General features: G+C 53.1%; 2 protein-coding genes across 6 annotated transcripts; one reads left to right on the top strand and one right to left on the bottom strand.

The window, feature by feature from the left end:
- Positions 1–1427: 1427 nt before the first annotated feature.
- Positions 1428–12472, top strand: CUEDC2 (CUE domain containing 2). Of its 5 annotated transcripts, none has more exons than XM_054690324.1 (9): positions 1428–1568; positions 10530–10616; positions 10946–11089; positions 11181–11242; positions 11328–11455; positions 11544–11726; positions 11853–11914; positions 11998–12058; positions 12143–12472. In XM_054690324.1, the coding sequence occupies exons 2-9, from the start codon at positions 10543–10545 to the stop codon at positions 12287–12289; spliced, it is 861 nt and encodes a 286-aa protein (XP_054546299.1). In that variant the 5' UTR covers positions 1428–1568; positions 10530–10542; the 3' UTR covers positions 12290–12472. The 5 variants fall into 5 exon arrangements, with proteins under 5 accessions (XP_054546299.1, XP_037351936.1, XP_037351937.1 ...); XM_037496039.2 differs by lacking the exon at positions 1428–1568 and adding an exon at positions 6268–6404 and having other exon boundaries at positions 10448–10616; XM_037496040.2 differs by lacking the exon at positions 1428–1568 and adding an exon at positions 6268–6404 and having other exon boundaries at positions 10451–10616.
- Positions 11883–14921, bottom strand: FBXL15 (F-box and leucine rich repeat protein 15). Its single transcript, XM_037496043.2, has 4 exons — positions 14555–14921; positions 14228–14381; positions 13403–13908; positions 11883–12893 (listed from the first exon to the last, which is right to left on the bottom strand). The coding sequence occupies exons 1-4, from the start codon at positions 14605–14607 to the stop codon at positions 12704–12706; spliced, it is 903 nt and encodes a 300-aa protein (XP_037351940.1). The 5' UTR covers positions 14608–14921; the 3' UTR covers positions 11883–12703.
- Positions 14922–15728: the final 807 nt, after the last annotated feature.

Below are 15728 nucleotides of genomic sequence, written 5' to 3' on the forward strand. Positions count from 1 at the left end.
AAGGCAACATCAACTCAGCAGTAAAGCACAATTATGAAGATACATCAAATAAACCTCAATTGGGAAACAAACCCATTGGTCTGAAGGGTCATTTTCAAAGCGTTTTTAGTACATTGAACAATGACATTGTTCCAAAATTTCAGTGTCATACATAAAAGACAAAGGAATTATGAGAAACTGTTTCAGGTCAAAGGAAACTAAAGAGAAAACTCAATGCAATGCATGATCTGTTTTGAATTCTGGGCCAGAATAAAAACTCTTTTTTTTTTTTTTTATAATTTTATTTTATTTTTTTTTAATTTTTTTTTTTATAGAGGCATGTTTTTATTTATTTATTTATTTGTTTGTTTGTTTGTACATGCACTGGGTACAGTGAGAAGCGCGGGAGGGTGAGAGAATTCACCAGAGCCAGAGCGGGGAGCAGAGCAGGCAGAAGGACCGAAGGACACTGCTGAGGGGAGCAGCGGGCGGCAGAAGAGGTCTGCGCGCCATGTGGGACCCTCCTCTGGTGACCGGGGAGCAGCCGGGGATCAAACCGGCGCTGCAGAAGCCGCAGGCAGCTTCGCAACCCAGTGCTCAACCGCTGAGCCACCAGGGAGGCCCCAGAATAAAAACTCTTATGAAAAATATTATTGGGACAAGCAGCAAGTTTGAGTAAGGACGATAGATTAGAGAAAGCACATGTTAGCAGTTGGTGAATCTGGCAGGAGGACAAGCAAGAGTTCTTTGTACTATTCTGGCAATTTTTCTACAGGTCTGAAAAAATTTCTAACTAAAAATAAACATAGTAATAAATTAAATCTCTGGATCAGAAAGGATACACATTCAAGATGTACTGCATATCTAGGTCACAGATTCTATGTTTTAATCTTGGAAAATTGCCTGCATGCTGGTAAGCCTCCTCGAATCCTTTTGGAAACAAACTAAGCTTCAAGAAAATCATGAGTTCCACACCAAGTAAGATGTGTTCTATAGCCCCTTCCTTCCATCCTCTCTGGTCCAGATCCTTGAAGCCTCCAGTCTCTGAAGAGCTGGGTTGCTCATAAACATTCCTCCCTGAGGCCTCCACGTTTGCCCTGGAAAGGCACCCCCTCAGCATCAGGGAGGAGGTGCTGCCACTTAGCTCAGTCAGCACTTACTGCTGCTCCACTGCCAGCTCCAGGCCCAGGGCAGGCAAGGAAGCCCTGCAGAGAGCTACATGCTTCCTTCCTTGATGTTTTCTTTGAACTTAACCATTAAAAGCTCAAAACTCATAAAACAACTGGACTGCCAGGGACCTTGCTGTTCACCTGGTTCAACCCCCTTGATTTATTATTATGCTGCGAGACCAAGGCCAGAGAGGAGTGACTCACGCAAGGTCACAATGTGGGTGGAAATACAGAGCTCTTAGAATCCAGCAGAACTCAGACCAGCAAACCCTGATCCTAATGGCTTCCTCCTCCTCCTGGCCTTACTCCAGCCTCACCCGTTCCTAACATTTGATGTGGAACCCTCCACCTAATAAGGCATGGCAGATTAATTTGAAGCCCTATCCTACCTTCCAACTGGGTAGCTCACATTCTACTCAGGTGAGTATAATAAGAATCTTTTTTTTTTTTTTTAATAGAGGCATTTTTATTTATTTATTTATTTGTTTGTTTGTTTTTGTTTTTTGTTTATACATGCATTGGGTACAGTCAGAAGCGCGGGAGGGTGAGAGAATTCACCAGAGCCAGAGCAGGGAGCAGAGCAGGCAGAAGGACCGAAGTACACTGCTGAGGGGAGCAGCGGGCGGCAGGAGAGGTCTGCGCGCCATGTGGGACCCTCCTCTGGTGGCCGGGGAGCAGCCGGGGATCGAACCTGCGCCGCAGAGGCCGCGGGCAGCTTCGCAACCCAGCGCTCAACCGCTGTGCCACCGGGGAGGCCCCTATAATAAGAATCTTAACAACCTCATATATTTGAGAATTTACTATGTGCAGGTATTGTGCTAAAGGCTTGCATAGAAAGTATCAATTCATTCAATTTAATCTTCACAAAATCTTGATGTGGAAATCATCATTATTCCCATTTACAGATAAATTGCAGCCTATAGGGATTAACAATTTACCGAATATTACACATGGAGAAAGCACGCAGGAAATCTGGCATAGCCTTAACCTGTAGGCCAAGCTGCCCCTTTCATACATGAGACAGACTCAGTAAAATGCAAGGACATTTACTGAACAGTTTCTAGAGACCATAGGGGTCCATGAATCAAGCCTCCCTGGAGAGGAATGTGGAGGATTTGCAAGAGATCATATGTACCACGAGGGAGTTGAGAAAGGCTGCTTCGAAGAGGCATCTGAGAGGTTTGGAAGGATGGATAGGATTCCAACAGATAGAGCTGGAAAGGAGGTAGCCCAAGAACTGAGGAGGGGTCACATGAATAAAAGCATGACAGCAGGAGGAGGAAGTCACAGAGTTTCATTAGAGGGCAGAGAGCAATGGGAGATCGGGCTTGAAAGCTAAGTAAAGGTTACGACAGCAATGGAAGGAGTCTTTGGGCGAACAGTAGCCCAAACTGATGTTATTAAAAGATCTGGCCAGTGGCAAGATAGTTGCCTGGAGGAGCACCTGGCTGGGATGTTGTGTGCCTGACTTACCCACTCCCTGTGACATCAGCACTGATGGTGTGGCACAGCCGAGCACCAGAACTGAGTTCCTAGGGCATTTGCTAGAGCTCACAGCCTATGGAATTCAGTTCTCAGAGCCAGGTGGCCAAAGTCCTCCAGGCCTTGATGCTGCCCTCCTGAGCTTTGTTCTGTGAATTTCCACCATCCCTAGGAGGGATCAGATGAGGAATCCAGGATCTCAAGGTTCCACCTATCCCAGGGAGGCTCTGAACTTGAAGCTGAAAACAGGAATCCATAAACAGGGACAGGGTAGAGTCTCTAGATTCCAATAGGAACTGATGTAGCATAGCAGGGATCTCATGTGTTCTGTGGAGTCTGTCCCAACATCTCCTGCCCCTGTATCCTCCTGGTAGGGTCAGATGTGCAGCTGCAGGGAAGAACCAGATCATGTATCCTGAAAAGGGCCTCTCTCTGCAGATGGGGGCTTTTCTGGGCCAAAGATGACCCCCAAAATGAGACCCCCCCAAGCGAGACCCCCAGAATTTCGGCTCCTTGAAATCTCCCCACATCATGTAAATATCTGAAGTGTCTGGGGAAGGGAAGTAGAAGAATAAGACTTCCCTGAAATATACTTACACTTTCTGGGGAGTTGAACTGAGGACTGGGGTGCTATCCCCACTCAAAAGGCAGCGCTTCAGCCTATGCCTGAAGAGGGAAACCCCCAGTCTGCTTGAGATGGGGCAAAGGGAACCACACTTACCCATGAAGCCTTCTCTCTCCCTCCCGGGGCTGGATCTGCAGGGATGTTCTCTGAGCATCCTTAAATAGGACTCTCATCCCGCCCCAGCCAACTCCCGCCCCCGCCCCATCCTGGCTCTTCTGAGAAAGGAGGAAGGTGTGGGAGGACCTGGCAAGCTGCCCAGAGAACCCTCTCAGACCTCAAGAAAGAGTGGAGACCCCTCCACCTCCAGCTCCACCTCTATACCTCAAAGTATCCCCTTCCTCAACCAATCTCTGACTGGGTCTCTCCCACCCCCTTGAGACCAGCCATCTGAGTTCTTTCTCTGTTCTTTTGTCTGGGAAATTTGCCCTTTATGCCCAATTCAAGATCAATTCCTCATTCTGAAGTTGGCTGATGGGGAACTGATGTGCTAGGGAAAGCTTCAGCATAGGCTGCCAACTTTTCCCTTCAGTTGAGGAGATCCAAGCACCCAATACCAGTTGTAAAATTCATCTGAGGGAGCAAGGAGAAAAGAGGCACTACTCTACTGCCCCCTCCCTGGTGTGGCTTCAAAGAGCTGGGGAGTCTGTTCCCATCTTGGGGAGGGAGGGAGGAAGACCTGAGGCGCTCAAGTTCCAACCAGCTGTGGAATCCCAAACAGGACTAGGGTTCCCTGGAGCCCCTACCTCATAGTTGGTATATGTCTTTGCATCTGTGGTGTCTCTTGTCTCTTGGGGTCTCTATCCTCTGACCCCAGAACCTAATATCTGCTGCACAAAGTTGGGACCCTCCAGAGTTTGAGCTGAGAATGAAGGCACTCCCCTAAGAAATTTTTCCTATCACCCTTCCTTGAAAGCTCAGGAAGTTCTTTCTTATGATATTTATTTATCTGCATTCAACTGCCATTCAAGAAGGTGATGTGGAGATGAAAAGTTACAAGGCTGTCTGAGGAATCTTGGGCCAGAGGAAGGGACAGCTCTACTGAGGAAACCTGAAAGTTCCCGGAATAGAGGGTGGTACTGAGAGAAGAGTCATCAGTGTTGTGCAATGGCGAGGTTAGGAGGGTTGGGGGAAGGAAGGGAAGGATGGTCTTTAAAGGGCTGGAGGAGGCCTGCAGCTGATGGAACCATCCCTCACCCCTTCCCAAGGACTTGCCTGGCTAGAGTTCAAAGTGGCTGTCACCCCACCCCTCATTAACCCCAGCAGCACCAGGCTGGCAGCTGCACTATTTTTATGGGAGACGCCAAGCCGAAGGTGCTCCCTCATACCTCCTTCCCCTTTCCTGTCCCCTCTCCCCAGGAGCCAGAATTTTTGTTCTTTTTTTTTTTCTTCAAGATTTGTTTTTTTATTTATGCATACAAGAACTGGGATGTAGGCCAGAGGTGTGGGGAGTGAGAAGATTCACCAGAAACAGAGTGGGGAGCAGAACAGGCAGATTAACTGAAACACACTGCTGAGGGGAAAAGCAGGCAAGATAGGAGAGGTCTGCTGGGCCATGTGGGTCAGCTCCCTGGGCCCCTGGTAATCAAACTAATGTTGCAGTGGCAATAGTGTGAAATCCCTGAGACTTAACCCCTGCACCACCAGAGAGGCTCAATTCTTGCTCTCTTTGAGGTCAGAGGACTTTGGTGGGGAGATGAGAGTCTGCAGTGAGGGACAGGGCTAGAAAAGAAAGCAGCGATACCCCTTTTTTCCCATATTTTGGCACTGCCTTGGCCCTTCTGGGAGAAGAGAAGATAGGACTTTCTACCTTGGCCTGTGAGTTTCCTGAGGACAAGGACTACTCTGGGTGACCAGCACCCTACAATGGAAATAATCCTGAAAAGTGTCTCCCTCCCTGGGGCCTCCCTGGTGGTGCAAGGGTTAAGTCTTAGCACTATAAAGCTATGGGCAACCACTGCAGCAATCCTTCCATCCCCCAGGGAACTAACCCACAAGGCCCAGTAGGGTAGCAGGGGATGCTGAAGCAGAAGGAACAGAAAAAAGAAGCTGAGACCTTGCTGGGTCCTGGAGTTCAGCTGTTCTACCCTAAATGAGGAGTCCTGCCAATGAAGCCACAGAGGCAGGCATGGCCTACCTAAGGCAGTCCTGGATCTGACTCAGATCCTCATGTATGTCGCCTTGTGCCCTTTCCCCCACCCAAACCAGGCACCATCATCCCAAGACCCAGATCTTGTAACCCCCCAATTCTTTTTTTTAAAGATTTATTTATTTATGCATACAAGAGCTGGGGTGTAGGCAGGGGCAGGGTGGAGGGGTGGGGGGTGGGGGGGTTGGGAGGTGAGAGAATTCACCAGAGACAGAGTGGGGAGCAGAACAGGCAGACTGACGGTCTGCTGGGCCATGTGGGTTAGCTCCCTGGCCAGCTGCTGGGGGAGGGGAAGGAGTGGGGATTGAACTCGTGCTACTGTGACTGGCAGTAGCTTCATAGTGCTAAGACTTAGCCCCTTGTGCCACCAGGGAGGCCCCTAACTCCCCAATTCTTGGGTAGACATTGCTGTTATGGAAAGGCTAAGGGGTCAGATATGACGAGGAAGTCAGCACCTACAAGCTGACAGCTTGAACCTGGACTGGGCACAAAAAGGGGGAGGCACTGGGATTTGAGGAAGAATATCAGATCTGGGAGTCAGGGTCACTAGACCCAACTCGAGAGCCACGGGTCTATGGAAGGGCGGGAGGGGCAAAAAAGGGGGAGAAAGCCACAGAACCTGAGAACGGAGATTTGGGGGCCGAGGAAATAAAGCAGATGGGAAATTTCTGGCAAATCACAAGAAACGAGACGGGAATACAGTCAGCTATTGCGACTCCACCCACTGGAGATCCCCACGCCCAACTCCTCCCCGTCCATAACAAAAATGGCCGCCGCGGGAGCCCGTCCACAGCCCCGAGGCAAACGAGAACGGAGAGGGGCGGGGGGGTGGGGGGAACCCTAAGCTCCGCCCAGCTCCGGGCATTTGCCCTTTGAAAAAATGGCTTCTGAGGCGCTTCTGGAAGAGAACCGCTCTGGGCCCCGCCTTTGATCTCGTTGGTGGGGCTAGGGGATGAGAACTGCACCGCGCGGGACAAGTCGCCGGCGGCGCCCGACGGAGCAGGTGATTTCCCCTCCAGCCCCCGGCCCAGGGCTAGGAGTGTCGCGGAGAGCGTTGACCCAGGGTACCTGTCCTGTGTGTTCCCCCACAGTACCCCCCGGGACCCGCTGGACCCCATATGTGATTCTCGCCGTGGCCTATATTGAGGCACATCCCAGCTTGGTCAGGCCTCCCTCGTCATGTGTCCCCCGGGGCCGCAACCGCATCCCCGTGCCTTCGGGCCCACTCCTCTGGACCTTTACAGGCACCCCGCTAGCTGGTTTAGAGAGCTCCTGCTTCAGGGGTCGGCCATCATCGCGATCCCACTTCCTGTGCTCCCCCCTTCCACCGTTTGTGCTCCCGCTGACTTTGGATGTCGGAATCCGTTGTTCCCCAGCGTCCTTGGCTCTTCTAAGTCCTGACTTGGGGTTCGGGGTGCAGTTATGTCCTCTGGTATCTTTGTTATGGAACTGGCGCCCTAGGCGCCAGGCTTCCTAGGGGCCGGGAAAAGCACCGAAGAACTCGGCTGGACTCTCTGAGTGCCCCAGGATCTTACACACGGCCTCGCAGGAGTCCTCCTCCACATGGCCTCTGCTCTCCCTTCACCCTGAGCATCTCTGGACCCCACGGGAAGAGCATGATCGCTTTCCTCCAGTCTTGCTTAAATTTGTCTAAGGGGTCTGTGTAGAGCATCGAGAGCACAAGCCTGCAAGCCTGTGCCTGTCTATTCTTGGGGCACCTCTCAGACCAGCTGGGGACAGTAAGGATGGGTAATCAGGGTTGGCTACTTGGAGGAAGTCAGTCCTGCAGAAGGAGGCAGAAGCTCTTCTGAGAGGGAAGAACAGTGTGAGCAAAGATTCTGAGGTAGGCAGGAAGGCCAAACCAAGCAGGATAAGAGGATCAGAACAGGCTGGGGTCACACCACCATGAAGGTTGTTTAGTGGGTGGTTAACAGTGAAGGTCTGGAGGCAGATTGCCTGAGTGTAAATCTGCCATTAGCTTACATGTGACCTTGGGAAAGTTACTTAACTGTGCTTCTGGGTAAATGGGGATAAGTTGATGATGTTAGTGTTTCTATTTTAGGATTCTTGTGAGGATTAGGTAAGTTAATGTATGTAAAGTACATGGAACAATGCCTGGCACATTATAAATAGTCAGAAAATGCCAACTATTGTTATCATCATCAGAGATTTTTTAAACAAAACTCATGACAACATGGGCATCACCTGACTTGAAGCCTTCAGGAAATAAGGGGGTTCTGCATGCTGTATCCAGACTTTGAAAAGTCTCATGGAAATCCTGTTTTTATCCTAGAGAAAACTGGCTGTTCAGGCTGTAGCTTCCCCAACTCAGGGACTGTGCAGGAGAAATATTAGGAAAAGCCACTTGACAGAGAAGAAATAATGAGACATGCTAGGGGATAGGGAGGGGTAAAAGAAAGAAATTGTATACTTTGAAAGCTGCCTAAAGTTTAGGCAGCCCAAGAACAAGAGGAGGGAAAATGTTCCCATAGGAGACAAGTTAGAATAAAGGCTCAGGAATAGGAAAACTTTATTTGGGCACAGTGAGGAGTTTCCCAAAATCAATTCCTTGACCCTGAGATCTCAGATACATACCTAGAGGCATCACACATATCCCTGAGAGCTTATACCCTAGAAACTGGGCTTTCATGCTTTTGTCCTAGCAAAGGTTAACAGGCAACTGTCAGCAACTAGGATTTGCTGTAACTCAAGGTAGGTCTCTGGAGGGGCTGACTCTTGGGGAAGCTACATGATGGGACCTGGTATGCCTGGCTGAGCAGTTCTGCTACTCTGGAGCAAGAGGCCAGGGCTTTTCAGTCCTGCCTTCCAGAGTGACCCCTGTGCTATAAGGAGATCAGGGAATTGTGACAGCAGATGGTAGCCCTGTCTCAATCCACTTGAAAGTCTTGATATCACCACATCCCCAGAGCAACCCCTGGAATATTTTGACTAGGCAACCTGGATTTAAATTTTGACTGTCACAGTCAAGCCAGATGACAAGGAAATTCATTAAACTCACTGAGTTTCAGTTTATTTATCTACAAATGAGGGAGTAACTGTTTATTGAGCATCTGCTTTGTAGGAGATACTGTGTATACTTTGGTGAACATGCCAGGTGAGTCCTCATGAAGAAACAGGAAAAAACATTAAACACTGCCAAATCATTGTTTAATAATAGCTGTGAGGGGTGCTGTTAAGTTAGGAAAAGTATGATATGCAATGAGGATGTAACAGAGGAGACCAAACCAGTTAATTCTAGAGGGGCAGGGGCAGCATTCCTTTAGGAAAGAATTTTAAACTGAGACCTAGAAGGCAAGAAGGACTTAGACAAATGAGGAGGTAGAGGTGTGTGCTTGTCGAGGCAGAGGAAACAGTTCATACAAAGGCCCTTGCATGAAGGAGCTTGTGTGTTGGCACACTGAAAGCAAGCCAGGTTGAAGGGGACTGATCCAGGGGTGGTGTGGTACGCGGTGAGGCTGAGAGATGTAGACAGGGGTAAGGCCCTGTATCCATGACCAAGAAAAGATTCTAGACTTATTGAAGGGTAGTGAGACATCACTGATAGATTTTTAAGGAGGAAAAACACGATTTTTGTAAAGCTCGCATGCGGTGGTGTGGAGACTAGGTTGGGGGGGAGATGGTAGTGAGGAGAAGGGGATGGAAGCTCTTGCAGTTAAGGCAAGAGATGGAGCAGAGTGGGAATAGAGATGGGGAGCAGCTGTGCTGAATGATGTTGGTTACGACTTGGTGACCAGTTAGATGTGGGGAGACAGCGGGTAGGATGGGAACAGCTCTGAGTGCCGGGGCATGCATTTGCTGAGGACAGCCTTGGAGGAGGGAAAGAGAGAGGGACGTGTTATCCACATGGAGGTGGTAGGTGGCAGATGTACAAGTGTATAGCTCAGTGGAGGAGACTGAAAGAGAGGACTGAACATTTGGGAATTGGTAACATGGAGTTGGTACATAGAGATGTGGACCTAGATGAGATCTTCCTGAGAGAGAGGGTGCATAGTGAGGAGAGAGGAGGAGCAGCTTCAAGCCTGAACTTTGCTTCCACATTTAGAGGGCAGCAGAGGAGAGAGGACAGAGAAGGGAGTCTGGGAAGAATGGGCAGAGATAGAAGAGAAATAGAGAGGAATGCTTCAAAAACCAGGCAGTCATTACCACCTACATGTTCCTGACTCTCAAATATAGACTTTTGGGAGCCAAAAGCATGTAAGTAGGAATAAAGTTAAGTATTTATTGAGCCCCTGCTAAGTACAGGCATTTTTCTAGGTGCTAGCCATTGAATAAGACAGTCCTTCCTTCCCTCATCTGGGAGTTTACATTCTTGGCTGGGGAGGCAGGGGGCATTTGAGCAGAGCCCTGGAGGAGAAGAGGGACTGAGTCATGTGGGTATCTGGAAGAAGCTGGGCTGCAAGTCTGAGGAACAGCAGGGAGATTGGTGTGGTAACAGTGGGGCGAGTGAGGTTGGAGAGGTAGGCAAAGGCCAGCTGTTGCCGAGCTCTACAGGCCTTGGGAAGGATAGCCTATGCAGATGGCCCCACATGTTGGAAGGGCAGGGGTTAGGCAGGAAGGGAGAAGTCATGAAAGACTTCCTTCTATCTGGGCCCCAGAGCCAGAAAAATCCCTTTGTGCAGAGGGGTGGGTGGCCCATTCTGGGTGGGGGAAGGGCTGAATTCAGTTCTGAGGCCTACTTGTGGGGGGGAGGGGGACTGTACAATGGGCCCCTTGTAGTGAACTTGGGGTCTAACTGACCCTTTCAATGATGGATTCCTCAATTAGGAGGCATGTGATCTCAAGACCCGGCTTCTTGCCAGAGGGTCTGGGCCTGCTACTAGGGAATGGTGTGGGGAGGTGGGGAGAGGTCAGAAGAGGTAGGAGGAACTCCACTCAGGAGACAGTCTCCTGAGAAAATGCCCTGCCCTGACTCAGACTAGAGGAGGTGGAGAGATGGGCAGGGAGGGGTTCTGACTCTGCTTGTGGAAGCAGGGAAAGACTAGAGGGCCGAAAGCTATGGGTAACATCAACAAATGGTTTCTACAGCAGGCCAGGAGGGCGGAGCTGGCCTAGTGGAAAGGGGCAGGCAGAAGAGGGCCTGACAACCCTACGTCTTGTGTCCCTTCAGAAGAGGAGAGAACATGGAGCTGGAGAGGATTGTCAGTGCAGCCCTCCTTGCCTTTGTCCAGGCGCACCTCCCAGAGGCTGACCTCAGGTAGAAGCCGCTCTTCCAGAAGGATCATGCCAGGGCCAGGGTTGGAGCTGCTGCGCAGCACTCTGCACCCTGACCAATGGAAAGATTGAGATGGAAAGCGCTCAACCCTACTCCTGAGGTTGGGGAGGGCTGATGATGTTTTATTGGTATGGCCTTATCCTGTCTCTGTCACCTTGTACAGATGGGAAAAAGCTGAGGGAGGGTGGGCTACACTCTGGCCTTGAGGTCTGGCTATAGACCCTATGAAGCTGAGGGCTGTTTCAGGCTAAGTGGGAGTGTCGGCGGTATCCAATGTCCTACCTAGAGCTTTACCTGTTCTCTTCCTGCAGTGGTTTGGATGAGGTCATCTTCTCCTATGTGCTTGGGGTCCTAGAGGACTTGGGCCCATCAGGCCCATCAGAGGAGAACTTTGATATGGAGGCCTTCACTGAGATGATGGAAGCCTATGTGCCTGGCTTTGCGCACATCCCAAGGTAGGGCCTGGTTCAGGCCAAGAGAAGGAGGAAGCTGGCTGATTATGGAAGGGGGCACAGTTGTCCCTCACCACCCTCCTTGTCTTTTCAGGGGCACAATAGGGGACATGATGCAGAAGCTCTCAGGGCAGCTGAGTGGTGCCAGAAACAAAGGTGAGTCTAGGGGTCAACATTTGGGTTACTCAACCCCAAACCCCCAAGCCTTTGGCAAACCTGATACTCTCTCTGCCTCTTTAAGAGAACATGCAACCACAGAGCTCGGAGGTCCAAGGTCAGGTGCCCATCTCCCCAGATCCCCTGCAGCGGCCTGAAAAACTTAAAGAAGAGACTAGGTCTTCTGTTGCTGCTGGGAACACCCAAGATGAGGTACTGCTAGAGGGTACTGATGAGGAAGCTAGGGGGCACCTAGGGGAAAGGAGGAAATTCTGCCTCTTGTCAACATTTATACCTACAGGCAGCCGGCGCTGAGGAGGAGCTACTGCCAGGGGTGGATGTACTCCTGGAGGTCTTCCCTACCTGTTCAGTGGAGCAGGCTCAGTGGGTGCTGGCCAAAGCTCGGGGGGACTTGGAAGAAGCTGTGCAGATGATCGTAGAGGGGAAGGAGGAGGGGCCTCCAGCCTGGGATGGCCCAAACCAGGTATCCTCTGCCAGGGGTCCCCCAGCCCATGTAGCCTCCTCTACATTCCACCTTAGTGTTAAGCCCCACCCCTAGCCCCATCAACTTCTAGTGTCATGGGTCTGAGCAGGCTTCCTTTCTCTGCAGGACCTGCCCCGGCGCCTCAGAGGCCCCCAAAAGGATGAGTTGAAGTCCTTCATCTTGCAGAAGTGAGGCTGAGCTGGGCTGGGGTGGGCCCTATTGAGGGGCTTCCCAAGGGTGGCATGAGCTTCACCCAGCCGGTTTTTGGCAGGTACATGATGGTGGATAGTGCAGAGGATCAGAAGATTCACCGGCCCATGGCTCCCAAGGAGGTGAGAGGGTTGGGGCTGCTAGGGATGTGGAGTGAGTGGGACTGTCTCCTGGCTTTTACTACTTCCTGCCTTATTGCTTGACAGGCTCCGAAGAAGCTGATCCGTTACATTGACAACCAGGTGGTGAGCACCAAAGGGGAAAGATACAAAGATGTGCGGAACCCTGAGGCTGAGGAGATGAAGGCCACGTACATCAACCTCAAGCCAGCCAGAAAGTACCGCTTCCACTGAGGCATTCGCCGGACTCTGCCTGAGCCTCTCTAGGCTCAGATCCCAGAGGGATGCAGGAGCCCTGCACCCCACACAGGGCCCACCCAACTCCTTTCCTCCCTTCCCTACTACTTTCTCTACTTCCTTGCTCCAGTGTTAACCTCTTAGAGCTGCCCATGGGCATAGTAAAGGTGGCCCCAGGAAGGTGTGAGTGCATTCTGGTCATTTTTGCCTTACAGCTGGGGTGCTGGAGTGCTGGGGGAGGTACTGTGTCTGTCGTACCTCTCCCAACCTTGTCTCTCCTATCTCCAGAAGGGCAGAAGCGCCAGGCAAGAGGGGGTAAAAAGCTCTTTATTTGAAGCTCCAGGGTGGGGCCGGGCTTTGGCCTCTCTCCAGGGGCCCCCACAGTCCAGCTGTGCCCCACTGGAGGGTTGGTCAGACCTGCAGGTTGACAAAAGGTGCGAAGCCCACCATGTCTTGCAGCAGCACCAGGGCCTGGTGCAGTGGCGGCTCCACGTCGATGTCCACACCCCGCTTCCGCAAGCGGCTCAGGCTGGGCTCTGCCACATGGTGGCAGTGCCGCACCCGGAGGGAGCGCAGCGTCGGGCAGTACTCTGCCAATGTCCTGGGGTGGGAGGAGGAGGTGTGGGGAGGAAGGAGCTGGGTAAGGTAAAGGGCAGGGAGGAAGCCACTATACCCACAGTGGGGGAGCCAGAAAGCCCTTCTCCCTCCACGTCGGGCATCCTTTTTCCCTCCATTCATGAGGGAAGCAGCCTGGACTAGGGTCTTAAACAACGCCGGCAGTAAACTGAAACTTCCTTTCTTTTAATGGGGGAATCTGCGCTTCAGCATCGCCCAAGATTGCAAAGTTTTACCCATGTTGAAGAAAAGCCAGAAATCTAATTTGGGATGTGACGTCTCCCAATGTGTAAATACTGACTCAGGAAAGTTTTTAAACTGTAATTTCTGCTTAGGCAATCTAGATGCTTTTCCTGTTCAGAATGGGGGTGCCAAGGCAGAGGAAACATTCAGAAACCCCAGTTTTGCCTTTTGACTACTTCAGTCCCCTCCCAGCCCCAGAGGCTAAAAAAGTGGCTGCCCTCCTCTCAGACCACAGACCCAAGGCCCAGGCACCTGACGCCGTCGCTTCCCACGCGGAGGCAGCCGGTTAGGTCGAGATGCTGGAGTTTCGGGCAGTTCCGAGCCAACTCCTGGACCGCGGCATCCCCCACATTGGCGTTGACCGCCAGCGAGAGGCTACGGAGGCCAGCGCCGCGCCTCTGCGCCAGGTACACGATGGCCTCATCCTTGAGCTGACGGCAGGCGGTGAGGTCCAGCTCTTCGAGGGCTGGGCAGCGGTCCGCGAGGCCGCGCAGCGCCAACCCGTCTACCCAGTCACAGTGCGCGAGCGACAGGCGCTGCAGGCGGGGGCAGCCCTCGGCCAGCGCCCCCAGCGCGCGGCGACTCAGTTGCCCGCAGCCGGCCAGCGCCACGCTCCGCAGCTGCGGATTCCGCGCCAGGACCGGCACCAGATCCTCGTCCGCCAGCCACTCGTGACACGGCGCCAGCGCCAGCTCCTGCAGCCCCTCGGCGTCCCGCAGCAGCCAGGCCAAGGCGGCCCGCGGGATCTGCGGCCCCACCTGCGGGCGGGGAAGCGCCTGGACCCTCAGCGTGTCCCGGGAGCCCGGCGGGCGCTGCCCACCCGCGCCGAGGCGTTCTTTCCCGGCAGCAGCCCACCCTCGGGACTTGCCACCCGCCCTCCCAGGAGAGACCCCCGAGCCCTCGGAGTCCGCACGGTGCTCGTCTGGGGAGTCCCCCGGCGGGAGGGGACGCTCGCCCGGCGTTCCGGGAGGCCCGGGGGAGTCCGGAAGGGCAGACGGACCGAGGGGGCGGGCAGAAGGCGGGGCGGGGGCAGGACGCCCGCGGGGGCGGGCCGCATTCCCCCTCTTCCCCGCTCACCTGAGCCGCGTCGAAGCGGCGCAGCCCGGCCAGGTGCAGCTGCACTAGCGCCCGGAAGGCCCGGCTGACGCGCTGCAGCCGGAGCAGCTGGCGCAGCGGGACCCGGCTCAGGACGTGTGGGAGCAGCACGTCTTCCCAGGGCAGGTCCAGGAGCCTGCGAGTAAAGGGACGGTTGCGACGGCGTCCCAGGGCCGCTTTTACCTGCGAGTTCGTATCCGTTATGCTCCTGTGCCCCGGCTTCCAAGAGTGGCCCCCAGACCCGGTCCGGGTTCAGCTCCCCTCCCTCAGGCCCTTCTTCCTTTTCTCTGTCCCTCCGGTGCTCGGTACCTGACGGCTCTCGGCTCTTGCTCCCCTCCGGACGGCTCCATCGGTGGCTCCATCGGCTGTCTACTGCGCGTGCGCAGGAAGGACTCGTTTTGGCCTGGCAGCGGCCGCGGCTAACCCGCCTCCTTGGGCTGTAGAGACAGGCGGGTTCAATCGAGTGCCGTCTTACGGAGGCGCCTCTCGGAAAGTGTTCGGGATGGATCCCGAGACTGAGGCAGAACAGACCGGGGTGGGGGTAACATCAGAGCGCGCCTTCTTGGCTACTGGGCTTGAGATCCCAGGCTGGAGAATGCGACGGGCTACGGACTGGCTTCCTTTTTCCTCTTGCGACAGTGGCCGCCGCTGAGTGAAGCGACGCTGGGAGGAGCAGACTAGGCCCAACGCAGAAGGGGCGGGGCCAGGACGCCCTGGTTCTGGACACACTCTGCCCTCGGGTCGCGTTTAGCGGCTTTGAAAAATGGAGAGAAACTGCCCAGGATCTTACTGTCTGGCACTTAGTCGGTGTCTAATAAATGTTGAATGGGGTGACTCAATGAATGAATGAATGAATGGGCAAGGCTAGAATTTTTCTTCATCAAACAAACATCCCCAAACCTCACGGTTGTGGAGTACAGAGCAGTGCAGCCCCTTCCACTCCCGGACGATTTGGGGCAGGTTTATACCTGGGAGTGGGGGTGGGGGGCAGAGACATAGGGATTGCTAAGGAGGACTATATTTCCAGCCAGTTCCCTTTCTTTTTCCCACCAGGTATACAGTCCTAAGAATGAGTGCTCAGAAGTACCAAGAGTACTTTTTGGTTGGCCTGGGGGGGTAGTTGTTGGGTCTGCGGTTTAGCTCACCCTGGAGGCAGTGACGCCTCAGAACTCTGGGCATAGTTCTGGGCCTCCCTCTCCCCGCTTCCTCAGGCCCTAGTTCCAGGTCAGCTCTGGGAACCCCCTGGAGCAGTGCTTTCTTTTCCCATCAAAAATTGGTGGGGTGAGGGTGTGAAGGACGCTGAGGGTGACTGCAGTCGCTGAGAGCTGCCCCCTCGACCACCAGCATGGTTGCGCTCTACTTTCGTGCCACCGCTTCACTGGTCACTTTATAATTGGCTACTTCTCCCCCATTATATCATCTGATCTTCGGACACCTCTGGTGGGCTGGTCTGTGCTGTCCCTCCACTTTAAATATGAAACCG

Source organism: Talpa occidentalis, unplaced genomic scaffold (genome assembly GCF_014898055.3).
Source record: "Talpa occidentalis isolate TD23 unplaced genomic scaffold, MPIMG_talOcc4v2.1 talOcc4.8, whole genome shotgun sequence".
In the NCBI taxonomy this organism is placed as follows: Eukaryota; Metazoa; Chordata; class Mammalia; order Eulipotyphla; family Talpidae; genus Talpa; species Talpa occidentalis.

What these genes read in the sequence shown, in the direction of transcription:
- CUEDC2 (XM_054690324.1), top strand. Translation starts at nt 10,543, where the DNA reads ATGGAGCTGGAGAGGATTGTCAGTGCAGCCCTCCTTGCCTTTGTCCAG. An exon ending in GGCTTTGCGCACATCCCAAG is followed by an intron (nt 11,090 to 11,180) that starts GTAGGGCCTGGT and finishes TTGTCTTTTCAG; the next exon opens with GGGCACAATAGGGGACATGA. An exon ending in GAGTGGTGCCAGAAACAAAG is followed by an intron (nt 11,243 to 11,327) that starts GTGAGTCTAGGG and finishes TGCCTCTTTAAG; the next exon opens with AGAACATGCAACCACAGAGC.
- FBXL15 (XM_037496043.2), bottom strand. Translation starts at nt 14,607, where the DNA reads ATGGAGCCACCGATGGAGCCGTCCGGAGGGGAGCAAGAGCCGAGAGCC. An exon ending in GCCGCTTCGACGCGGCTCAG is followed by an intron (nt 13,909 to 14,227) that starts GTGAGCGGGGAA and finishes CCCCGCCCGCAG; the next exon opens with GTGGGGCCGCAGATCCCGCG. An exon ending in GTGGGAAGCGACGGCGTCAG is followed by an intron (nt 12,894 to 13,402) that starts GTGCCTGGGCCT and finishes CTCCCACCCCAG; the next exon opens with GACATTGGCAGAGTACTGCC.